Source organism: Eretmochelys imbricata, chromosome 13 (genome assembly GCF_965152235.1).
Source record: "Eretmochelys imbricata isolate rEreImb1 chromosome 13, rEreImb1.hap1, whole genome shotgun sequence".
Lineage (NCBI taxonomy): Eukaryota > Metazoa > Chordata > Testudines > Cheloniidae > Eretmochelys > Eretmochelys imbricata.
This window is the reverse complement of record NC_135584.1, coordinates 33,964,863-33,991,390: the sequence shown is the minus strand read 5'-3', so window position 1 is coordinate 33,991,390 and position 26,528 is coordinate 33,964,863. Positions and strand designations below refer to the sequence as shown.

The window sequence follows — 26,528 nt, the reverse complement described above, 5'->3', positions numbered from 1 at the left end:
AGCTGGTTGAAAAATGGAAAAAAAAAACCTGTGAAAAATTTCAAAATTTTATATCTTTGTCTGGTTGTTAATGGGCCTTTTTTCCATGTTTCATAAAAATTTTTTCCACAGTATTTTTCCCTTGTTTCTTCCAGAGACATTTATCAAAAACATATCTTTAATTTTATTTTCTTTAGCAAAATCTTGATTTTCATTAAGAAAAGCACCAGAGAAACAAATCCATACAATTTTTGCATAAAGGTTGAGTAAAAACTATGGCAGAAAATGTCACATAACCTTAAACCTCAGGTGACATCTTCTACTGCTGACAATAAGTTTTGGTTTTGAAAAAAGGCTACTTTTCATGCAAAAACTTTTTGTAAGCAAAATTCAAACTCACGTGTGTTTTCTTTTTCCCTTCCTCTTAGATTAGTATATCTTTTTAGGTGGAGATACACTTTATTATCTTATTTACTTATTTTGATTTAGGGTTTTTTGATATTTGATATTTTTATGTATGCTATTTGATATTTATTTATTGATATAAAATTATGCCTGTTCAAGCCTGTGGGAAGCTAACATCATGAATAACACAGCAAAATTCCAGCCGCATGAAAGAACAATGTCACAGGAAACTCACCAGCCATCTCTCCATTCACTTTTAGGCTTGATTAGAGGTGGTCAAAAATGTTCTAACAAAATCAAAACTTCACATGGGAATGTGTCAGTTTTGACAAAAAAAAATTAGAAAAATACCCAAATGAAGCCTTTCAATTTTTAGATTCAACATGACATTTGGATTCAAAATTTATTTTATTTCAGGTTTTATAAATAATAAATTAACCTGAAGCAAAAAGTCAAAATCAAAATGAAACTTTGTTGATTGACCCAAACCATAATTGTCTTAAATTTTCTTTTTGCAGGAAATTTTGATTTTTTTCTGGTTTGTTTTCAATCCAATTCATAGAATCATAGAATATCAGGGTTTGAAGGGACCTCAGGAGGTCATCTAGTCCAACCCCCTGCTCAAAGCAGGACCAATCCCCAACTAATTCAGAACAAAAACAAATGTCAAAACTGTGGAATTTCCCTCGAAATGGGAAATACGGCTTCTGCACAGCCCTAGACTTGCCCGGTATTTCTCTTATATTTTGGATGGAGCTTGGGACCAGGTGGTGGTTTACACATTTCGGGGAGGGTTCAGAGGGACTTATATGCAGTAGGAAACAATAGGAGGAATTGCAGATGAATTAGTGAATTATGTGGGCTTTCTGGAACATGAAGAAAACTCTGCATGGCTGGGGCATCTTGGAAGATGGCACTAAGAGGACAATGGGAGAAGATAATGGGGAGGTAGGGAGTTCAGTGGTGGAGCAAAAGGGGTGATCAAGTAGAGCTAGGAGAATTTTTTTCAATTACATTGATTTTTCACCAAAAACTGCATTTTCAGAATCCCTGTTTGTTGAGCTCACTTTAAATATGATGGATAATTTCAGTTGGGAAAAAATTTTCTAAAGAGCAAAATCATTTTGTTTCTACTTTTCAATTTAAAATGGGTCTTTCAAATTTTAAATGTGACCATTAAAAATAAGTGAAAACAGCTGAATCAAGGAGGGAAAAAATGAATTGGCTAAAATGTTTTCTGTGACTTGAAATGAATAAAACAAAACAAAGTTTCACTTTGGGTCAACTCAGAATGATTTTTTAAAACTTTTTTAATTTGGCAACAATATAGATTTTTTTTTTCAGTTTGAACCAAACTGGATATTTCTCCAGAGTTTTTGGTTCAGCCCCTGAAATAAAATTGCGTTATTTACTCAGCTTCAGTGGTAAGAACTCTGAACTGAGACACGGGTGGTGTGGGATTGGGAGGTGCAGACCAATAGCTTCATACAGAATGTGAATAGGAGTCAAGAGTGGATGTGAAGATGGGACAACATGGATGGGAAGAAACTTTATTAATGTAGATGTTGTTTGAGTTATGGGTACCTCCAGGCGATTCATCTGCAACCATAAAACTATTGCTGGGCATGTTTCTAAATTCTTTGTTTTTATTTTTCAGAAACCTGGTTCGAGTTCACCCCCCATGAAGCCAGTTTCCTTGGCTATGGAGCAAGTGTACCCATGGAATACTTTGGAAGTGAATACAAGAATGGGGTGCTCAAGAATCAGAAAGAAGAGGAAAATATGAGTTACCTGCAAGGTGAATGCTCATGTCCCTGCAGATAGAGAGAACTGATGCTGGTTAAATGGCTAGATATCGCAAATCAACCATGTAATTCTAAAATGGAGTAATATTTACATATATTATAGAGCAGTGTGGAGTGTGTCCAGCCACACAATCTACCAACTCTCATTCCATCTACATTTCCCCTCTCATCCCTCCTTCCATTCACTCACCTCTTCTAACACCCAACGAATGCCCTACATAATAACATCGAGCTTTTATATAGATAGTTGAGTTGGGCAGAAAACGGTTTTCCTGTGCTGGGAAAAATTCCGCGTTATCAATAGAAATTCCTTTCCTGAATTAGAACAGAAAGTCAAAATCTCAAAAAATTTCACAAACTAAAAATCAAAAAAACATTTTGGTTCAGGTAAATCAAAACATTTCATTTCAATAAAAACATAAGAACAGCCATACTGGGTCAGACCAATGGTCTGTCTAGTCCAGTGTCTTGGCTTCTGACAGTGGCCAGTGCAAGATGCTTCAGAGGGAGTGAACAGAACAATGAGTGAAATGTGGAAAATGTAATATTATATAATTGTTATCAACATTTTCAGTGGAAATGTATGACATTTCATAAAACAAAACAACACCAAAAAAAAACCCTGAACAATAAAAAAATTCAGTGGCAAACCAGTGAAAACCAAAACACATTTGTCCAAAACCTTCTGAAAACCAAAAACATTTCAATTTTCAACCATAAATAAATAAAAATAAAACCTCAGCTTTCTAATGAAAAAAAAAATTTGATAAAAGCAGGCATTTTCTTTGAAATTTTCTTTTTGTCGAAACTCCAATTTTCTATTGAAAAATAATTAGAAAAAATATGTTGATCAGCCCTAAGCAGAGCCTGTCCTAGTAAACAGAGAGTCAAATCATTTTATACTCTTTTCCTTCTTCTTTTCAGGTTTGTGGGGAAGTTGCATTGGCAGCAAAGAAGAAAATGAAAAAGTCATAAAAGGTATGACAATTTCTGTCCTCATAGCACACTGGAGTCAGAGTCCAGGTCCTGAACTTAAACAGAACAGGTGCCTTATAAAAAAGGCACTGCAGTAGTATGTCCTGCCGGATGGGATCCTCTAGAGCAGCGGTTCCCAAACTTGTTCCACCGCTTGTGCAGGGAAAGCCCCTGGCAGGCCGGCTGGTTTGTTTACCTGCCGCATCTGCAGCGTCGGCCAATTGCGACTCCCAGTGGCTGTGGTTCACTGCTCCAGGCCAATGGGAGCTGCTGGAAGCGGCGGCCAGCACGTCCCTCAGCTCGCGTCGCTTCCAGCAGCCACTGGCCTGGAGCGGCGAACTGTGGCCAGTGGGAGCTGCGATCGGCCGAACCTGCGGACGCGGCAGGTAAACAAACCGTCCTGGCGTGCCAGGGGCTTTCCCTGCACAAGCGGCGGAACAAGTTTGGGAACCACTGCTCTAGAGTGGTGTCTTCTTCATCAGCTCCAGAACCAGCTTCCTGCACTTGTCTGAAATAACCCAGCTCTAGGGACTTTTACAGCACACTCCACAGGGCATCTCTGTGTGTATGCTGCTGAGGGCGAGGGTGTTTTGTGTTCTGCAGGCTAATTTATTTATTTATTTATTCTATTTTAATTTATGGAAGAGGTTCTAGACTGGCTGATACCTGACTCTTCTTAATTTTTATTAGGGGAGATCAGAAAACCACAATTTTTGGTGGGAAAAATAGTCAATTTTTTCTAGTTGGAAATAGTAAAAGAAGTGTGAAAAATTGGGTTTTACTCATGACATTTCTCATGTCTTTTTATATCCTCCCACCCTCGACTTTCTCCAGTGAGTTTAAAAAAAATAAGAAGAAGGTATGGAACAAGAAAAAGGGAGAAAAAGGTTATAAAATAGAGTGACAATCCAAACACCAAAAATAGGAAAAAAATATTTCTAAAAAGTGAAATAAAGTGTCAGATTGCGTTGATTTGTTGTTTGTTTCCTTTCAGAGTTTCCGACTGGACTTTTTTTTTTAAAAAAAAAAAGGTCAAAACTGACATAGTCTTATGGAAGATTTCAACTTTGATGAACCACATTTTCAGACAGAAAAAAATGTTGATCACAATGTTTCCATCCGCTATAGTTTTATAATTTTATATGTTTAAAAACCCCTTATTTAATGAGTCAATGAATCAAATGGGGGTAATGAGGCCTAGATGATGGTTTGAGCCATATAGACATAGAGGAAGGGATATATAAACTACTCCCACTCCAAGTGTCACTTTGTCCACCTCTAGTTCAACCATAAATAAAGGTGACATCTGGAAGTGTCCCAATCACCTCCGGGGGGGACACCGTGCCATGCTAAGTGGATGTTCAATATAGGATGAAGAAAATAGTGACAAGATAGAGATTTTGTGACAAGCTTGGTGGGGAGTGGACAGAAATGGATGTGCTATAATTTCATCACTATATTTTTTTCTCCTAAATCATTGTGACCTAAAGGTTATTTCCTAAAGGACTGAATTATTGTCAATGAACTGTGAAATGGCTGACTCTCCTAATTGTTTTGTTTTTTTTTCAGATATATTCTTTGGCATCTTTAAGGGAAAAAAAGAATCATGTTTAGCATTCGCAATGGATGACGAAAGTAGGTCATTATAGTCCATGTTCACTCCAATGACACAAGTGGAATTAGTTAGCATATGTGCTTGTGTGGTGAGGCGAGAGAGAAGTGAATGGTGCTACACTGTAGTGCTGATGTCTGAAAAGGATCATTCCCATCATGACGGGGGAAAGTCTTCTTTTTGAGAGGGAAACAATGTATTGATTGAGCATCGAAATACCAGAAATCAAAAATATTTCACTACAAATTTTCTGGAAAAAAATTGTTTTTACCAAAACCAAAACAAATTTACTGAAAAAATAAGTTTTGATATTCTGGTTATTCATTAAACCAACGGAAAAATAACCCCCCAAAAATGTTGCTGTGTAGAAATATTCATTAGGTTTCTTTTTCTTTTCTTTTTTTTTTTTTTTGGTTGAAAAGCTGTTTCAGCTAAAAGATAATTGTATTTCTTCTCATTGCTACCAATTTTGTTTCTTATGAAACTTGAAGATACTGACTTGGCCCTGATCACTGTAATCTGAATGTTGCTTCCCAGTAGATTATATGATTGTCCCTGGCTATATGAAATGATGGATAATCCTAATGACATTTTCAGGTGGTTCGGAAGGAACATTGGAAGGGTTTCCAGCACCCTCTCTTGAATCGGAAGCCGGTAAGTATATACATATGGCTGCCTGTTTTGTCCTGAGTTGTTAGCTAATATTTGGGACCTTCCGGGCCATTTTGTTAAGAGGAAAAATACCTGACTGGTATCATCTATATTTTATCTAACCTCCTTTATTTACAAAATATGTACACTAAATCCTGTCACCCTTAACAGAGTAGAAACAAAAAACTCAGCAGTTTCCTTGTTCAGATCCCCAAATCTGCCACTCCAGTGGGCTCTGTGCCAAGTAGCTCTATCTCTGAGCTTCATCTCAGGGTCACATTCACAACTCCTTCTCTTGGCTTTCTTCCTGTGAGATATCCAGGCTTCAACGAGTATTGTGGCCTCTGCATCTGCAAACAGAGAAACCCCTCAGGATGCATGGCTGAACTCTGACCTGTGGCAGTAAACACTCTCCACTGTATGCATTTGTTTTGCTAAAAGGGTGTAATTCCCAGAAGGTGGGAATGGGCAACAGAGGATGGATCACTCAGTGATTGCCCTGGTCTGTTTGATCCCTCTGAAGCACCTGGCATTGGCCTTTGATCTGACCCAGTGTGACCGTTCTTATGTTCTTAATTGTAGAGCTGATTGGGAAGTTTTTGACAAAATGTTGGGGGTTTTTCAGCCACTTTGCTAAAACTGAAACTGTTCATTGGAAAGGGACAATTTTGATTAACATCCGAACTAAATAAAGTTGAAAAAATTAATTTCAAAATTGTTGAAAAATTCTGTTTTGGCATATTTTAAATCAAAAAATTCTTTTTTTTTCAGTTGAAAATTACTTTTCATTTTGAAATTCAATGTCATTTATAATAAGGGAAACGTTTTAAAAGTTCAAAGTCAAAATGAAACATTTCAAAATAATTTAAATGAAAAGTTTCAGTTGATCGGAACTGATTTTTACAGTGAGGTATGTTGATTTGCAAAACAATTTGAGATTTTGACAATTTGTCTCAATTCGAGACAGGAAAATGTTGCAAATCTCCAAAATTCTTGTGGAACGGGAAAACCGTTTCCCAAGTAGCCTGATTTATATGTGTCTTCTGACGAGTCTGAAGGATGCATGGCAGACCCACTGAAAAGGCCTGTGGTGGTCTTCAGATCAAAGAAATCACTTATGGCAGCTATTAATATGTTTCAGTATAGCAATATATTCCTGGAAGTGTGTAAAGTACCTGTTCTACTTTACAGCAGTCATTTTGGTTCTGATTTGTACCTGGATTGGGCTGATCATGTTGTAATTATTAGTTATCCATTACAATAAATATTAACACTCACACTTTCTGCTTGACAAATGGTGGCTCAAGAAGAAAATATATAAATATATATTTTTTTATTTATTGAATTCACAATGGTGCTAATCAACAAAGTAGACCAGGTCATGTGTGCGTGAAAAATAGCTTTTTTGATTAAATGGAATTATTTTAAAAATATAAAATATAAAATTTCTGTTTTCATTGAAATTTTGGGGATTTTCATAAAAATATCCCTGAGAACGCAAACACCTCACACCCTAATTTTGCAGCTAAAACAGTTTTGACAGAATACTTTCCATCAGCCCTAATGCTGATGTGTCTATATTGCCAGTCGAGGAAGATGATATTAGGGGTAAAACTTTGAGGGATCCGAGAGAGGGATTAATAAATATATAGTGGAAGCAATAGAGGAAGAGGATGCAGTAGTTGAGAGGGGAAATGATAAAGTCTGGGCACTGATTTTAGCCATGTGCACACTCAGGAAGAGATAATTTTTCATAAGATGAAAAGGAAAAAAAAAACCCTGGCAAAATGTTGGACAATCCAGATTAGCGGTAGAGGAGGGAAGATTCTAGCCTGTGGTATTTCAGCTAGTATTTTTGTCCTTGGGCTAATGATGAATGTCTTTGTTGTAATCTGAGTATTGTTTCTTAGGGCTTGTCTGTACTACTACAGATGCTACAGTGGCATGGCTATGGTGCTGTTGTACTGTATTGTGAATACTTCCTACAACGACAGTAGGGGTTTTCCATCGCCGTAGTTAAACCACCCCCCCGAGAGGCAGTAGCTCGGCTGAAGGAAGAATTATTCCATCAACCTAGTGGTATCTGTACTGGGGCTTAGGTCAGTCTAGCTACACCTCTCAGGGTGTGGCTTGTTCACAGCCCTGAGTAAAGTAACTAAGTCAACCTATGTTTTAGGTCTAGGCCAGCCCTTAGATGTTTGTGTTCTTGTCTGTGGCTGTGTGAAATGACTGGAAATTCCTATGACATTTTCAGGTACTATGGAAGGTGCTTTATAGGGTGAGTCAGGAGGATCTTCACCACATAACTTTTCCCCTGGTAGTTTATATATTCCTGGATCTCTGGCCCTGACCCTACAGCTATAATTGCTATTATGTTCACAGCATTCAAACAGGGAAGTTAGATAAAAAAAAAAACCCATTAAATACTCTTGCTAGAAGGCTACAATGTAATATTACTTTTAAAAAACAAAAGGAGTACTTGTGGCACCTTAGCGACTAAAAAATTTATTTGATCACAAGCTTTCGTGAGCTACAGCTCACTTCATCATATGCATTCAGTGGAAAATACAGTAGAGAGATTTATATACACAGAGAATATGAAACAATGGGTGTTACCATACACACTGTAATGAGAGTGATCACTTAAGGTGAGGTATTACCAGCAGGAGAACGGGGGGTTGGGGGAACCTTTTGCAGTGATAATCAAGGTGGGCCATTTCCAGCAGTTGACAAGAATGTCTGAGGAACAGTATGGGGGGAAATAAACGTGGGGAAATAGTTTTACTTTGTGTAATGACCCATCCACTCCCAGTCTCTATTCAAGCCTCAGTTAATTGTATCTAGTTTGCAAATTAATTCCAATTCAGCAGTCTCTCGTTGGAGTCTGTTTTCAAAGTTTTTTTGTTGAAGAATTGCAACTTTTAGGTCTGTAATCGAGTGACCAAAGAGATTGAAGTGTTCTCCGACTGGTTTTTGAATGTTATAATTCTTGACGTCTGATTTGTGTCCATTTATTCTTTTACGTAGAGACTGTCCAGTTTGACCAATGTACATGGCAGAGGGGCATTGCTGGCACATGATGGCATAGATCACATTGGTGGATGTGCAGGTGAATGAGCCTCTGATAGTGTGGCTGATGTGATTAGGCCCTCTGATGGTGTCCCCTCAATAGATATGTGGACACAGTTGGCAATGGGCTTTGTTGCAAGGATAGGTTCCTGGGTTAGTGGTTCTGTTGTGTGGTGTGTGGTTGCTGGTGAATATTTGCTTCAGGTTGGGAGGCTGTCTGTAGGCAAGGACTGGCCTGTCTCCCAAGATCTGTGAGAGTGATGGGTCGTTCTTCAGGATAGGTTGTAAATCCGCACAGACACACCCCTGGAACCCTGACCCGGGGTATTCTATCTGCTACCCAAGATCCATAAACCTGGAAATCCTGGACACCCCATCATCTCAGGAATTGGCACCCTGACAGCAGGATTGCCTGGCTATGTAGACTCCCTCCACAGGCACTATGCTACCAACATTCCCAGCTATCTTCGAGACACCACTGACCTCCTGAGGAAACTACAATCCATCGGTGATCTTCCTGAAAACACCATCCTGGCCACTATGGATGTAGAAGCCCTCTACACCAACATTCCACACAAAGATGGACTACAAGCCGTCAGCAACAGTATCCCCGATAATGTCACGGCAAACCTGGTGACTGAACTTTGTGACTTTGTCCTCACCCATAACTATTTCACATTTGGGGAGAATGTATACCTTCAAATTAGTGGCACTGCTATGGGTACCCACATGGCTCCACAGTATGCCAACATTTTTATGGCTGACTTAGAACAATGCTTCCTCAGCTCTCATCCCCTAATGCCCCTACTCTACTTGTGCTATATTGATGACATCTTCATCATCTGGACCCATGGAAAAGAAGCCCTTGAGGAATTAAAATCCAGAAACTTCACACACAGAAAACAAAAACAGAGAAAAAGCAGGCTGCTCCCTATGGCAGAGAGGAACAACTGTCTCCACCTTGATCTAGGCTGGCTTTTTGTAGAATGACTGCTGAGAAACCTTGATCACATGCCTCCTTCAGAGCCCCTGTAGCCTACAATCATCACCAGGAAACCCCTTACAAGTAAAGTGACAGCTAACACATTTTCATTATAGCAGCACTGAATTGACAGCTGTGGAATTGCTTCTGATCTGCTCCTCCCTGAGAGAATAATCATATCCAGATTGTTAGTGACATAAATGATCCTCATGAGTAATGTTCTCTGTTTTCTAAGTGTGTGCTCAGCACCAAAGCCTCGTGGGAAGCTCATATTTCTTTATTAATGTAGGCAACTCTCTGATGGTCACTGGAAGAACCTTAAGAAAATTCAGGATGGGAAAGTGAGGGTTCAATCAGAAATAAAGTTGGGAAATTCAACGGACTCTAAACAAGTTAAAACTGACTTTCAGTGGGGTATAAGTAATAACTTCCTTGCACAGCCTAGCCTATGTGACTTCTCAAATGTCACAGAAAAAGCTTTTAGCAAAGCCAGAAGCAGAATTAGAATCCTGTCCAAGTAGTCAAGAATGAAATTGCAAGGGGGCATTGTAAAAGAGGAAGAGAATTTTAACCTCTAATATGCAAGGAGGATGCAGTGGAGAGATTCAAAGAGGACACTGGCTAATCAGAATCCAAGCAAAGGTCATTTTAGCAGCTATAATGTGGACAGATTGGAGTGTGGTGTGTGTTGGGGGAAGGTCTTTGTGCATTAGGGAAGCTACAGAGATGCTCACAGAGATGGTGGAGCCTGAGAAAAGGATTTTAGCCAAAGGGTAAGTTTAGATATATTGCAAAGGAAAAAGTGGCAAGGTACCGACACAGATTTATAGAAGAATTGAAGATACTGTATATTAGACATAGTTCCACCACTTTTTTTCTTTCTCATGATACAACCTGCAGGAAATGTTAACTTGGCCTTACTCATTGTGCCCTGAATTTTGTTTCCTAGGTGATTTGTATTATGGTCAGTGACTGATAATCCAAATATATTTTTCAGGTATTACGGACTGTTCAATTATTGGAGAAGTGGTGACTGGCATAGGTAAGTGTGAATTTGAATCTCCTCTCATACACGGGCTGCATGAGGTGTTATTGGCGTCTTTGTGAGAAGAGACTAACGCTGAGTGCACTTCTGAATTAAACAAATCCCTCGGCTCTTGTACACCCTGCCTCGTGAATAATAATTTTCACGTAATCAGTTTTTGACAGACTTCTGCTCAGGACAAAGCAGTTCTGGACTAGCCCTATTTATGTGTAGAGTTTTGTGTTGTGCCCTTTACAAAAGTTTCTGGGCTCCTTCACCAATGTCGATGAATGTGTTTTCAGAATGTCATTTCAGCTGGGGTAACATGATTATTCCTGCCTTACAGATGTGGGCCTGTCACACCATGACAGATGTATGGTGGGTTTTCAAAAGGCATATAAAGGGAATCAGAGCACAAGCCCTGTTGACTTTCAGTGGGACTTATGCTCCTAAGTCACTTAGCATCAGATTTTTAAAGGTATTGAGGTGTCTGGTGGTATTTTCAAAAGCATTTAGGCATCTAAAGCCCATTTTGTGTTGGCCAAAATGTTTAGACTTACTCAAAATGATTATCGGGAGAGGAGGCTCATATTAATTTTGTCCATTTTGGCTGCTTTGGCAGTGTGTGTGTGATGGGTTCCCTGGGATGCAACCTGGAACTGGGGTACCGCTAGGCTCTCTTGCTTACCAGCCTGGGCTCCCTTGCTCACTGTGATGCTGTGACAAGCTGCTAAGCCCTCCAGGTACTGCACTTACGCAGCCATCCACAGGCAGGGACACCCCCAGCTGAGTGACATGAATGCTTCTCATGAACCAAGAACTGAGAGGCTCCAGCCAATGCCCCCCAGATCCCCAGCCTAGGACACCACAACTGTACCATCCTGCCCTGATCAGAAGCCTGACCAGTCATTATAACCCAGTCTGCCCCTCCCTCAACATGGAGAAGACATGCACCAACCCCTATTCCTGAGCTGAGATTTCCCAAGCACTTCAAGCAAACACAAAACATTTCATATCAACATTTTCAAAGTGAAATGTTTTGGTTTAAAACAGACTTTTTATTTAGAATTGTGTTCAATTTCACTTAAAAAACACCTTTAAAATCTCAAAAAACAAAATGAAATGTTTCATTGTGAGTCAAGCCAAACATTTCATTCTACCTTAAATGATTATTTTTTTTTACTTTTTCTATTCGCTGAAAAATTTGAAAAAAAAATCTTTTTTTTTTAAATTACAATTGTTTGTTTAGCCATGGAACCGAACAATCCGTTATTTACACAGCTCAATTCAGCAGCTAACAGAACTAGGCTACAATATCTCACATGGTGGAATATAGGAAATGATTTATAACTTCCAGCAGGTGTTTTGTGAAGGGGAGAACTTGGCATCTTAATCAGAGAAGCATGGGTGGGTCATTATGGGGCACAGTGTGGGATCCAGGATGCTGGGAATGCCACAGCTTCTCTGTGTCTCAGGAAAGAGTTCCCTTTACTTTCCTTAGAATCTGCTTTGCTTTGCAGTTTCTGCTCCATAAAAGACACACCATAATTTTTCCCACAGCTACTTGGCTATACTAGCAAATACGAGATCAGAGAAACTCTGATTTTCAGAAGTTCCTGAATATGTTGTAATACATAGCTCTGATATTTTAATTCTGATTTGTGCCCTTTAACAGGCTCAGCAGTGGATTTAGCTAGGATGTTCTCTAAAACCACTCACGATCTCTTGCACTGGAAATGGGGAACCAATAGTAACTTTCTTTACAAATGCTGTAAGTAAAATACAGATTAGTGACTCTGTGGTATGGATGTCTCTTTCCTAGGGGCCTGTTTTGACAGTAAATACATCACACAGAAACCTATAGGAAAAAGTTGTCTTCCTATACAGTATTTTTAGGATTGGAAGAATTTAATTTTTATTTTTTTACAAATGTTGATGGACAATATCAATGTTTATTTTTAAGCATTTTTAAAAAAATGTTTATTAACTTAAATTTTCACAGTTGCATGAAATTGTGGATTTCAAACTTTTTTTTTTTATTTTTATTGATTTAAATCTTCACAGTTACTGAAATCTACAGGGAGACTCAAATGATTGTTTAATGACAGTAGCTACTGAGAGTCAAAAAGTGAAATCTTTCTTTACCATTAAAACACAAATTGTCAACATCACATGTCAAAATATACAAAATAAATATCCTTAAATCAACAAATCATACCTGTTTTTAATATTCATTCGCTAGTCTATTTTATAACTACCCTAATTCAAAAGTCTCAATCACTGGATTTTGACTATACATTCTCAAGAAGCATTTTTCTTACTTTGCCTAGAAGTACATTTTGATTACCAGTGGAAATAGATTTTCTTTGATTTATATATATATATATAGAGAGAGAGAGAGAGAGAGAGGGTGAACTCCATGTTTATTGACAGATAAAAATCGAATACTTCCAATCTAAAGTATTATGTACTAAATATTATGTTAAGATTGCAAAGTCAAGCACTCAAAGATTAGGGCAGGTCAGAGTTAAGGTTGCCCATGCAATTGCAGTAAAGCTGCCTTCTGCATAGGCATTATGATATAGTTTTAATTACACGGTTATATAATATCCCCCCCACCCGAACTCATAAGAAAACTGAAAACAGGGAACAGGGTGATGGGAAGTGTTAGTCAAACTTAACTATCGGTACTGCTTCCAGCAGTGCTATGTAGTGTGCTATATAATGGCCAGGGGATGGAAGGATTAAGAATAAGAAAGATTAAGTATAACGGGAACTGGCGGCAGCAGAGAGTGGGGGTAGGGAAGGGGTGGCTATACTGTGTAATGGGCAGAGAATACAGACTCTTTACCAAAGCACAGGTGCAGTGAATATTATTTATAAATCTTGTTCGCATGCCTTATTGGGATCACTGGGCATGTGCAGATTCTAATCTCTTAGTATTAAAACTCTATTTTTGGATACATTTCTTTAGCTGGTATTAGCAACCCTGAGCTGGTGAACAATAAAATCTTCTCCTTGGTTGATGCTGGCATAGCCATAAACTGTGCTTACCCCCTGGTTCTCCGCCAAGACAGGAAAGTGAAACTGATCCTCTCCTTTGACTATGGGCCTGGTGATCCGTTTAAGGTAACTTCTATCATTGTTACCATTTTTACTGTTATTCCAATTAGGATCGAGGGCCCATCGTGCCGGGTGATGTTTGAACAGAGAAAAATCTGTTGGCCCTGACCCCATGAGATAAGAGTCCAAAAAAGGAGTTTAGAATCTTTAAAAAAACAAATATTATTTTCTTTACTTAATTGATGGAGAACAGTTCAGGACAGGAAGGGAGCAAAGAATCCCAGACCCTTCTGAACCTGCTGGGGGAATGTTTAGTGGAAAGAATCCAATCATCCAAGTAGGAAGTTGGTCAGCAGACTTGAGTCAAATCTAGTATTTTTGTGACATGGCCCAATGGATCTCTGTTGAAGGAGATTTTCAAATGCACAATGGACAGTTTGGTGCCTTAATCAATGGGAGTCAGGCAACAGATTTGGTGACTTTGAAAACCTACCACATAGTGACCACAGGGAAGGAAATCTGTAAACTGAAAGATGAACCTTTAGTGGCCTTGAGCTTTGATGTGATGAGTACAGGGGTGAATATTGAGCCATAGAGGAAAATGTCTCCTACTGAACCAAGCTGGGTGAGGTAACATCTTTTATCGTGAGATACAAGCTTTCGAGCTTACACAGAGCTCTCCTTTCGGGTCCTACTGAACCACTCAGATCTATCCCTGTGGAACAGCTGTGGGCTGCTGTGAAGCTTCTAGCTCTGTGCCAGGATACTGGACTCAATGTGCCATGTTTGATCCAGGCTTATGGCTGTGGTGCCGTAAGTAACCATTAGTAACTTAAATCAACAAATCCTTAAATCAACAAATCATACCTGTTTTTAATATTCATTCGCTAGTCTATTTTATAACTACCCTAATTCAGAAGTCTCAATCACAGCTCCTATTGACTTTTCCAGGGAGGTAATTCTTGCTCCTTTTAGCTTTTTGGAAATCCCAGCCAGGGAGTCTCTGTGTAGACAGCCATGTATTGCTACGCAAACATTCTTCCTATCCCAAGAGCAGAGGGTCTGGTTTCCACAAGATTTTCTGCTTAGTCAATTTATTAGAGGTCTCAGAGAGAAAGTTAGACTTCTTGTGTTTTGAACTACCTGGTCTTGAGTATTTGACCTTCTGTGGTTCTTTTAAATAAAACAATCACATTTCCCTCGTTCTTAGACACTCAAGCAAGCTGCCAAATACTGTGAAGATAACCACATCCCATTTCCTAAGGTGGACGAGAACTTGCTCCAAGACACAGATAACCCGTCTGACTGCTACATCTTCAGAGGAGAGGGTGCTCCTACTGTCATGCATCTCCCACTTTTCAACAAAGTGAATTGCCCGGGTAACTTTCATGTCACGCCAACTTTCTTAAAGGCTCCTGGCCTCACTCTTATTTCACTTACGTGGGTGACTTAAATACAGCTGAGTCTGGTTTGCGCTGGGGTAGTGTAGCAAAGGGACATAGGGATTGGGAAAATAAGTCACATTCATCTCGTCTGGTGTCCTGTCTTAGAGTAGCCAGTGATAGAAACTTAAGAGGAAGTTGGGAGAAATCACAGAGGAGGTAGTTATGGAGTTATCTGCCATATGGGATGTTTGTTACTAGCCTCTGGTTTGTTTTGTTTTTTCTGCACTGAACTGTGAACATTTCAATTTTTAAAGGTATTTAGGTGCCTATAGATGCAGCTAGACACCTAGTGGGATTTACAAAGTGCCTGAGTGAATTAGGCACCTAACCTATCTAACCTACACAGGTGCTTTCAAAAATCTCACTTGTCGCCTATCTTTCCACACCTAAATACCTCTGAAAATCTGGCCCTATATCCCATCCATTGTTTTAATTTTAACTATTTTAAATGTGAATCTTTGAAATATCCATAAAGATATCTACCTGTGTTTTCAGTCCTAAAAATAATCGTAGTTGTTATTAACACTACATTAGTAACATTAATATCCTCATCCTAAAAACATATTCACATCTTCTCTCTCTTTGCTTTCAGGCTATGTGAAGGAATGGAGAATTAGATTCAGCCCCGTTCGCTTTCTCTACAACGAGGGAGACGTCCAAAAACTCCTTCAGTCAGCCAGGATGAATGTGTCGAACAACAAAGACAAGATTCTGCAAGAGATCAAACACATTGTGGCTTGCTCCAGCAAGAAGGCAAGGTCTTAAGAAGACTTTTTCATCTATGTCCTGTATACATTAAAGCCACGCAGTAGATTCTGAAAACTACAGAATTGTAACCTGGCTGGAAAATGTCATTATTTGGGATCACAGTGGGGAGAGGAGTCTCAGCTTCTGCTATGAAAGCACTAGTCCCTAGCTTGTTAGTTAAGCCCATGATGTGACTGCACTTTAGTTGAGGAATTCTGATTCTGCACATTAGCCAAAGAAAAATTCTCTCTTGGTATAAATCATTCTTTGCTTGCTGTTGTGAATTATTGCTCAATCAGTCTCTGCTCTGTGTGATGCCAGATGCCTTTGTCTCCTGTTGCACAATTAATGTTCAATCAATAAAGCCTATAACATCACAGCATTTGCACACAGTGCCTCCATCCTAGAAATAGCCTGCAAAAGCACAAGCACCTAACACCTGTGGTAAAAGCCATCTCCCCTAGGTCTTATCATGCTATTGGGCCTTTGATACATAGAGGGGTTAGAAAAATGATAACCTAGTTTTGTGGGGGAGGAATCATTTTAATTTCTAAGTTCTAGGTTTTATGTTTTGTGAAAATGTTATTGAAAATGTTGTTGAAATAGTTAGCACCCTTTTTAACAGAAACCAATATTTTGGATAAATGGAACATTTTGATCATGTTTTTCACTGGTAAATTCTGATTTAAAAACCAGATAAAAATGAAAGAAAAGAAGAGGAGTAATGATGAGTTTTCTGTTCCAATCCATTCTAGTCACTGGAATCGGTCCAGTTTCATACAGATGTAATGGGGAACAGAATCATGTCACCAATTTTTTTCCAACATTGCCATTTTTTCCCCAAATTTTCCAATTTCCCCTGGGTGCAGGGTACCAATATGAACATGAAGACTCAAATATTCATGATGTTAAGAGCCGCATGTTGCAAATGCTCAAGTCTGACCCTCTTCATCCATCTGGCTGAGAAGAAGGAAGCAGAGTGACAAAGTGCTGGCCCCAGAGGGATTTGAACTGACATTGGTCTCTGCTGCTTGGCACGAGCTCCTGCAGTCTGGGGCATTGCATAACCCACGGTAGCCTTGTCAGGCTGTTTGTCCCCCTCTAGTGACTAGATCATGTATAAACTATGAGTCTTCTGCAGACTTTCAGCTGTTGGAGCTGGTTCTTCAGCACCGGCAGTATGGCATGTGCTTACAGATCTGACACTTGTGGGCTCAATACAACTGGAGGTGGGATTGCAAACACAGAGCTTTCAGAGACACCCTGCGAGCAGAATGAAATCTGTTTGAAAAGCCAATGAATACAGATCCTGGATTGTTCTCAGGACCTTGGCATTTAATGTTATTTTAAACTGATCTCCAGAGTGGCCCCAGATTCTTTCCCTGCTGGATTAGCCCTCCCTGAATTCATCAAGGTAAAGCAGCAAGTGAGTGTGAGCAGGAGAATATATCAAACAGTAAATGGAACAGGCATGAGACTTTGCGCTGGGTATAAATAACTCAGGAGTTAACTCCACTGAAGCTAATGGCCGCAGCTCTCCTTTCACTTTGGCTGTGATCTAGCATTCAATGAATTCTCTCCTATTGAAGTTATTCCACTGAGGATAAATAAATAAAGAGCCCATGGGCCAGAGAGAGAGAGAGAGACAGAGCAACCACAAAGAGAATGAGTCTGTCGCCTAGTGGTTAGAGGTGCTGGTGCGAATAAGAACAGCTGGAGTGAGGCCGGTTAGCCTGCTCTGGGACATAACAGGAGTCAAAGTTACATTTCAGCCATTGAGAGCAATCAGCTCATCCTGTGTTTGTACAGCACCTAGTGCAATGGGGTTCTGGGCCATGACTGGGGATCTTTGCTGATTGCACAATGCAAATAATACATTATAATTTTAATATCAGCAGTAAAACTAGCAGGAGTTCTTTTGTCCCCGTAGAATGTTTTTTTGATTGAAATTTCAATTTATCATCCACAAAAAAATTGTTTTCTGCTGAAAACTAAAAAAAAAAAAATGTTTGAAAAGCCAAAAAACTTTAGCTGAAAACTTACTTAACCCACTATCCATTGGTCCAAAACCTAATTTCTGGACTTTTTTTTCTTTGTTTTAGGTTTTCCAATTTAAAAAAAAAATCAAAACCTTTTGAAGAAAGCCAACAATTTGTGTGAAATTGTCCCATAGTTAAAATCCCAAATTTCCTTCAGAAAAGCATTTCTCAGCATTGTTTTTGACCATCCCCAGTGATGAGATATCAGCAGGGAGAGCTCATGTGACTTAGAAAGTTGTCTGCATCAGGGCTGTTGTTTGTGCCATCTACACAAAAGACATAGAAATAACTCTGCAGACTCAGTCATTTAAATCTCTTTCACAAACCCTGTCAGGAGAGATACAGTCTTCTCCTGAAAAGGTACCAATATGAGCAAGCATCTCTACTTTATAAGGAGCGTGTTCTTCCACATGAGATTGTGGCTTGTGCTCATACTAAGAACAACCATATGGCATTAGACCAATGGTCCATCTAGCCCAGTATCATGTCTTCTGCCAGTGGCCAATGCCAGGTGCCCCAGAGGGAATGCACAGAACAGGGCAATTACCGAGTGATCCATCCCCTGCCATCCAGTCCCAGCTCCTGGGACGTTAGGCTCTTTAGTGAGAGAATCCATGTTGTGGAGAAAATACAGAGATGAATCTGAGCTCTGGGACCTGAATCCTGGTCATCCAGCCCTCGAAATAAGAGGTCATTACTTCAAGCTGCAAACACCCTGGTGTTTCAGGTCAGTGCTACTTCCCCTACGGCTTCTGCTTAGCACTGAAGTTGCTCCTTCCATCCAGAGTTACCAACAATTAGTGGTTATTTTTTTCTTTTAGATTTTTAATGTGTCCCAGCCCCCACCTTATTTTGCATTAAGTAACATATTCTAATCTATATACAATTCTCGATGGATTCTTATAACCTGCTCATTGCTGCAGCATCTATTAGAAGTCAAGGCTTGAGTGTGCATGACTGTCCAATTTGTGTAATTATTTACCTCTGTGTCAAGTGGTTGTAAAATGCTGCCTGCAGTTTGTGGGCATGGAGAAGTCTTGGGAGCTTTGCACAAGTGCAAATAACTAACCGCCCCCTTCATGGCTTGCTCCTGGCTCTCACAGTGACCTGGATCCATATATCTCCTCCTGCCTCTGGATGGATGGATGGGTATGGTAGGATGGATAGAGGGGTGTGTGGAGTTGGATAACTTGAATTTCCATGGCATTGATTCTCCTCTCACTTCATCTGATGAAAATTAGTAACTTAAGTGAAGATAATTGAGTCACAGTGGATGGCGGCGTAAAGCCAGACAGAGAGGGAAGTCAGGCATATTAAATTGCCAAAAAGGAGTATTATTTCACAGTGCTGCTGCCCTAGAGCTCTTAACTGAAAGAAGAATCCTCTCGCACTGAGGTTACCTCTCTGGGGGAGGGAACTCCAGTCATTAGGAAAAGGCAGGTGTTAGTAATGAGAGATTTGATCATTAGAAACATAGATAGCTGGGTTTGTGATCACCAGGAGAACCATATGGTGACTTGCCTGCCTGGCGCGAAGGTTGCGGATCTCTTGAGGCATCTAGATAGACTTATGTGTAGTGCTGGGGAGGAGCCAGTGGCCATGGTACATGTAGGTGCCAATGACCTAGGGAAGGGTAGGAGAGACGTCCTGGACACCAAATTTAGGCTACTAGGAAAGAGACTGAAATCCAGGACCTCTAGGGTGGCATTCTCAGAAATGCTGGCAGTTCATGCGCAGGGGCAGGGAGGCAGGCAGATCTTCAGAGTCCCAATGCGTGGATGAGACAATGGTGTAGGGAGAAGGGGGTTAGATTTATTAGGAACTGGGGAAACTTTTGGGATGGGGGAGCCTATACAGGAAGGATGGGCTCCACCTAAACCAGAGTGGATCCAGGCTGCTGGCCCTTAACATTGAAAAGGTTGCAGAGCAGTTTTTAAACCAAGAGATGGGGATTGGGGGGTGGGAAGCCAATTGCTGCAGAGGTGCACGTGGATCAGACAGAGACTCCTCTTAGAGGAGAGTCTATTGATAGAGATTCTCTAGGTTTTAGTCAGGAGGAGAGGATAGAAGAGGATAAAGTATGGGCCAGATCAGACAAGAAACATTCACATAAAGAATCTGACACATCAGAAAAGGGCAGACAAATACACAGTGACAAGTTTTTAAAGTTCTTGTACACAAATGCTAGAAGTCTAAATAGTAAGATGGATGAACTAGAGTGCCTCGTGTTAAAGGAGGATATTGATATAATAGGCATCCCAGAAACCTGGTGGAGCGAGGACAATCAATGGGACACAATCATTCTGGGGTACAAAATATATTGGAAGGACAGAACAGGTTGTGCGGGGGGTGGGGGGCACTATATTTGAAAGAAAATGTAGAATCAAATGAAATAAAAATCTTAAATGAATCCACATATTCCATAGACTCTCTATGGATAGTAATTCCAGGCTCTAATAAGAATATAACACTAGCGATCTATTATCAACCACCTGACCAGGACAGTGATAGTGATGATGAAATGCTAAGGGAGATTAGAGAGGCTATCAAAATACTCAAGAGTAGTGGGGGATTTCAATTATCCCCATATTGACTGGGTACATGTCATCTCAGGACAACATGCAGAGACAAAATTTCTCGATACTTTAAATTACTGCTTCTTGGAGCAGCTGGTACAGGAAGGGGAGAGGCAACTCTAGATCTAGTCCTGAGTGGAGCGCAGGATCTGGTCCAAGTGGTAACTATAACAGGACCGCTTGGAAATAGTGACCATAATATAATAACATTTAACATTCCTGTGGTGGGAAGAACACCTCAACAGCCCAACAATGTGGCATTTAATTTCAGAAAGGGGAACAATGCAAAAATGAGGAGGTTAGTTAAACAGAAATTAAAAGGTATAGTGACTAGAGTGACCCTGTAAGCTGCATGGACACTTTTCAAAGACACCATAATAGAGGCTCAACTTAAATGTATACCTTCCTTGGCCACTAGACTCCATTTCACCTTCCTCACAACTTGAATAAACTTTACCTTGACGGGTAACCTTCAAAAGACTCCGTTTCAAAGGTTCAGTGGACTATAAAAGAAAGGGGCAGAATACCCCCGAGTTATCTGTTTCACAAAGACAAAGGAACCAGCATTTTGGGGCTTCTGGAAGAGATCTTGGTGGAGGTGTGGGGGTGTCAAACATCATCTTGCTGGAAGACTGTGAGTGAAGAAAGTAATCTTGAATTGAGACTGTACCTTGCTAGATTAAGTTTTAGACTTTTAGATGTTTGTTTTCACTTTTCTTTGCTTCTAATCCTTTCTAACTTTATCTCTGATACTTGAATTCACTTAAAATCCTATCTTGTTTTATTAATAAACTTGTTTTACTATAAACCTAAACCAACAGTGCAGTTTTTGAATTAAAGTGAATGTTCACTCTAGCTAATGTGGCAAGCTGGTGGGTTTTCTCCAGAGATGAAAGTAAGCCGGTCCAGTACGGAGTAGAGGTAAGAAATGATGCAGTAGTGAACTGGCAAATAAGTGGAGCATTCAGTACCGGCTGACTCTCACATCCTTTGGCTGCAAAACAAAAAGTTCAAACTCAAAGCTAATAAAAGCTTGGAAAGGGAAAACTTACTGTCACATTTGTTTATTGTTTCTCTCCCTCTCCTTCTCCAGCCAGGCTGCGGACGCGGCTAGGCTCCATGTTCCCCTAACCCCTGCACTCAGCAGGGGCTGCAGGGTCTCCCCTCTAGCTTGTAGCAGGGAGCAGGGGGACTGGCCGAGGGAGAAGCCTCCCCAGGATGCCTGCTGTCTGCATAGGAACATTTTAAATTTAGCTGTTCACTCCGCCCTCTGAACTGCAGAATTAGGGGCTATTTCTGGCTTCCTTGTTAATTTCACTCAGAGTTGTTGGGGTGGGGGTATCAAAGCCCGGGCAGTTCTTTTCTGCCCCCTGGATGAGGCAATCTTCAATAATATAATACACAAAAAATACAATCAAAATCAGGAACCATTTCCAAGTTCAAATCTTTCCCATTCCCTCCCCAGCAGAGGATCATGGTTGTGATGTCCAAACTGCTTGCAGATCCTCTTTGAAATGTTACTGTTTAAAAAAAAAAAAAAAAAAACATGGAGAACATGGTGAGAAGATGTGTTCTGATGACTGGGATTTATTTTGGGCAAAGCAATTTTGGTAAAACAACTAAAGATTCACAGGGAAAGCAAATAGCCCCATAGACAAAACCACAAGGGGACTGGAGGGGAAAACTGGATATTCAGGGAAATTATTGTGCCTCCTTTGAAAGAAATTAGAAGTTTCCATTCCACCCTCTTTATATATTGAATTAAACACCTGAAATGTCCTTAGGACCTCGGGGCTCAGATCTCTCTTTTTTTTGTGGGTGTTGGTGTCCTGCAGAGTGCGGAGGTTGAAATTGACAAAACTTTCTGGAAGTATCTTGTATATTTCATGGCGGCTATTGTAGCTGTCCTTCATTCACCCCTGTCTTCCCCTACTAATAGCTACATATTGGTGTGCCTTGCAGCTAACATCTCAGGAACTTCTGCTTAATATGTGCTGCTTAATGGCAGCTTGCCCCGGGGGGCTGTTGGTCCGATTCCTACACTGAAGCGCTATCTTTCCTGAGAGATCCATCCATACTGGACCTATACATTTAGAACATACCTGGAATAAGAGTAGATTTAGATCTGTCAAGGAAGACAAGAAGATTTTGTTTTCACAAGAAGACATTCATGTGGATGTTCCAAAGTTAGCTTTTGAGTGCCATACCGCCACATGGTAATTGCGCGGGCTTGCTTCCTATTGGTCAAGTCTTGTCCGGCGCGCTATTAACAGCAGGAGGACAGTAAGTGGGGGGAAAATGCCGCCTAAGAAGATACATGTTCAACAGACCCGAACAGGTATGATTAAATGTAAAAGTGAGGAAATGGGGGATTGTCAGTCAAAAATAACAGCAGCCAGTGAAGAAGCTTTAACTCGTCATCCACAGGGAAAAAATGCTGACTCTTTTACATCTGTGTCATGTGGTGAGCTGCAGCCACCACAAGAGAGGAGACAAATGAAACTGCTGAATTGCCCTGTAAAAAAGCTGATACTCCACCACCATACCCTGCTGCGTGGTCAAAAATGCAATTGAGGCGTTCAAAAAGAAAAACGACTGGCTTTTTGTTTCGGGCTGTAAACTTGGGTGCACAGTATGTCATGACATTTCAGATTTGAAGCTCCATTCCGCAAGAGGGGTAAGCATCTCTCCAAAGTGGGCCTCTTGTGAAATATCCTCGTATGGAAAGAATAAAGAGACAGAGCGGTCCTCCCTTCGCAAAAAAAATAAATGAACATAAGAAATCTGCAGCTCACATGGAGGCTGAAAAAATTCAAGCAATGGCTAAAAAAGAAACTCTTCTTAATCTGCATGCTAAAAGTGAAGAAGCAGCATTTGAAACTACTGCTCGTGTATTCCGAACAGCCTACTACATTGTTAAAACAAATCGACCCCTCAGTGACCACAAGAGCCTCATTGACCTACAGCAAATCAACGGAATTGAAATGGGGCATTTGTTGCATAGTAGAACAGTTTGTGTAGACATAATCAATCATATAGCCACTGAAATGAAAAAGAGAATTGTCAACAAAATCATCGACAATAAAGCAAAAAGGACAGTACTTGTCGATGAATCGGCTACTCTCCCTGGAAACTCAACACTCATCATTTTTTTGAAAGCAAGTATAGATGGAATCATGAGGCCTCTTACGTTTCCTCTAGACTTGATAGAGCGCAAAGAATAACAGCAGCAGCCATTAAAGGGGAAATTTTGAAATGCTTGCTGCGTTGTGGGTTATCTAAAGAACTATTATTGGAAGTGATCAGCTTTTGTAGTGACAGCACAAATGTGATGTTTGGAGTCAAAGCTGCTGTTGGAAAACTACTACAAATGGACTTTCCTAATGTGATATGATGGCATTGCCTCAACCATAGACTGGAACTTGCTGTTGATGAAGCTTTAGAAGTCACCGGAGGTACAAATGACTTTAAGGCCTTTTCGGATGCATTATATTCCTTGTATAGTCAATCATCAAAAAAACTCTCGTGAACTGAGTGCTCATGCCAATGAATTACACATTGTACTTAAAAAAATCGGCAAAATATTCAATTTAAGGTGGGTGGCGTCAACATGGAGAGCAGTCAATGCAGTGTGGCAAACATACTCTGCTTTGGCAAAACACTTCGAGACGGCCTCACAAGACCTGTCAAGAGTCAGAAGCGAATGTATTAAATTTCAAGGACTACACTCAAAGCTGTGTTCTGTAAATTTCATTAGAAACCTTTCGTTAATGCTGGATGTTCTGAAAGAACTGAAGAACTTGTCCAAGATGTTACAAGAACGAGACATGGCCATTCCAGAAGCAGACAACCTAATGCAAATATACATCAAGAGAATCGAAAGCCTAAAAACAGAACCAGGAATTGACTCTGAAGAAGCTCAGAAGGCTGAACAATCCATGATGTTCAAAAACAGCAAAATAAACGGCACTGGAAAAAGCCCCCGAATCAACTCATCTCAATTCATTCAAGCATTCATTGACAACATGAGGACAAAACTCTTCACAACTGCCTCAGACAAAGCCTATCAAAGCACACCTGAAGAAAGGGCTTCCAATTATAAGCACTTAATTAACAATTTGTCAGTTTTGAATCCTGAAAAATGGCAAGAGAATCCAGAGAATTCCCACTTTGGAGAAAAAGAAATAAGATCATTGGCTGATCAACTGAGAATCAATCAACAAGAAACACACTTGGGATTTGTTGAATTCAAGGCTTCTGGAGGAAAAAAACATTCCTGGTAAACTTAAAAAACTCATTCTTGCAGTGGACACCCTTGCTGCAAGCAACACTGACTGCAAAAGAGGATTCAGTGCAATGAACAACATCATTATAGTGAAACGGACTGTACTTACCACTCGTCATGTGCTGCACTTGCTATTTATTTCATGTGTGGGACCTCCTTATACTCAGTGGAATCCCAGGCCATATGTGAAACTGTGGCTTGGAAAGGGCAGATGTGCAGCACATTCATCTCGAGGCATGGCACGACAACAGGGAGAGCAGCGAGATCGCCTGTACAGCCCAATGTGGGAGTTTCTATAAGGATGCTTTGCTCCATCTAGTCCTTCCCAGGGATGCCCCTTTCTTGCCCCCATTGGCTAGCCAACTCACGCCTTCCATGTGCCAGGACTGAGCCGGGGAGTAGGACAGCTTTGCTGTGGGTAGTGGTTCCCCTTGGAGCTGCAGCCCCCACCTGCCACCCCCTATCGCTTGCGGTGTTGCTGCTGCATGCCCCCCGGACCTCTGTCTCCTCCCCTGCCTCCCAGGTGGCTCCCTCCTGCAACCTGACAGAGTAGCAGTTGCTGAGGCTGGAAGTTTTCCTGTGGACACCATTAAGCCTCAACCCAGCTTGCCTCTTGCAGAAGTTCCTGAGGTGTTAGCTGCAGAAACACTGTCTCCCCCCATCCCTCCACCCCTCAAAAGGGCACTGGCACCCTCCCCATGGGCTGCACGCCTGAAAAATGTGCCTGGCCACTGCAATGGGTGGCCGCTTGCTTGCACAAGGACAGCAATACATACAGTATGTATGTGTACGAATGTGTCACAAACAATGCAGCTGCAGCCTGTAGCTGACTATCAGCAACCCCAGCAACCAGCCCCTGCGGGCTGCTGCCTGCAGAGAACCAGCAGATGCCGCTGGGCTGGGTCTGCCAAGGAGTAAGTAATCAAGGCAAAAACCACAGCCAGCCAACCAGCCACTGCGCCTTGCCCACCAGTGCCCCGCTTTCCCTAGACGCTCCCTATTTCCTAGCAAGTCAGATATCAAGGATTGTTTAATCTCCCTCCCAGGCACATAAAAGTGTTCAGGGGGCACACCAATGGGTCAATGTGTAAACACATAAAAAAGGGACAGACCTTTCCCCAATGACTGTATAGTATAAGGGTAAGACATAAGACAGGAGGACACAACAAACAGACAGAAGGAGCAAAATGAAACAGAGAAAATGCAGGTTTCAGAGTAGCAGCCGTGTGAGTCTGTATTCGTAAAAAGAAAAGAAGTACTTGTGGCACCTTAGAGACTATCTCTAAGGTGCCACAAGTACTCCTTTTCTTTTTTAGAGAAAATACAGGTCAGCATGAGAAGCATGGGCACAGCATACCAGCTACTTAACTATCGTTAAATACGGCTGGTCAAGAATTTTCCATCCAAACTGTTTTGCACACAGAAATATGAAAAGGGGCTTTTCACAGAACATTTCCGTTGTTTTTTTTTTTTTTTCACTTAGAAACAAAAGTGAAACATTTGGAGTCAGACATTCTTCTGAAGCACCTCACAGGAGCTGTAGCCCAACTTCTCACAGTCTGAGTGTGTTAATCCCAGGATGACGGCTCTCTCTGTCTGACCTGATGAAGTTGTTCCACCTTGTAAAGAACAATTAGCTATTTACTGGAGCAGGGACTTGGCCCTGATTGTCCTACCCCCTAACATCCAGGCTAAAGAGACCTTCTCGTTCTTTTCTGGCTCAAAGAATTAACTATTTCAAGCAAAGTGGGAATAGCTTCAACAGGGCAGACTGAAAAAGCCCTGCACCAACATTGCACATAGGCCCCTGATAAGGGCAACCTACTGTTGGGGGAAAGCCCTGAGTTCAAGTCCTCACTTCTCTCAGGTAC

General features: G+C 40.7%; 1 protein-coding gene across 2 annotated transcripts in view; it reads left to right on the top strand.

The window, feature by feature from the left end:
* LOC144273883 (cytosolic phospholipase A2 gamma-like) overlaps positions 1-16,134 on the top strand; it is a 28,442-nt gene extending 12,308 nt beyond the window's left edge. For both annotated transcript variants that reach the window (XM_077832589.1, XM_077832588.1), the window contains exons 6-14: positions 2,042-2,182; positions 3,114-3,167; positions 4,734-4,799; positions 5,374-5,430; positions 10,476-10,520; positions 12,178-12,273; positions 13,477-13,631; positions 14,776-14,944; positions 15,603-16,134. In XM_077832589.1, the coding sequence (XP_077688715.1) occupies positions 2,042-2,182; positions 3,114-3,167; positions 4,734-4,799; positions 5,374-5,430; positions 10,476-10,520; positions 12,178-12,273; positions 13,477-13,631; positions 14,776-14,944; positions 15,603-15,775 (956 nt within the window). In that variant the 3' untranslated portion in view covers positions 15,776-16,134. The remainder of the gene's footprint in view (positions 1-2,041; positions 2,183-3,113; positions 3,168-4,733; positions 4,800-5,373; positions 5,431-10,475; positions 10,521-12,177; positions 12,274-13,476; positions 13,632-14,775; positions 14,945-15,602) is intronic.
* Positions 16,135-26,528: the final 10,394 nt, after the last annotated feature.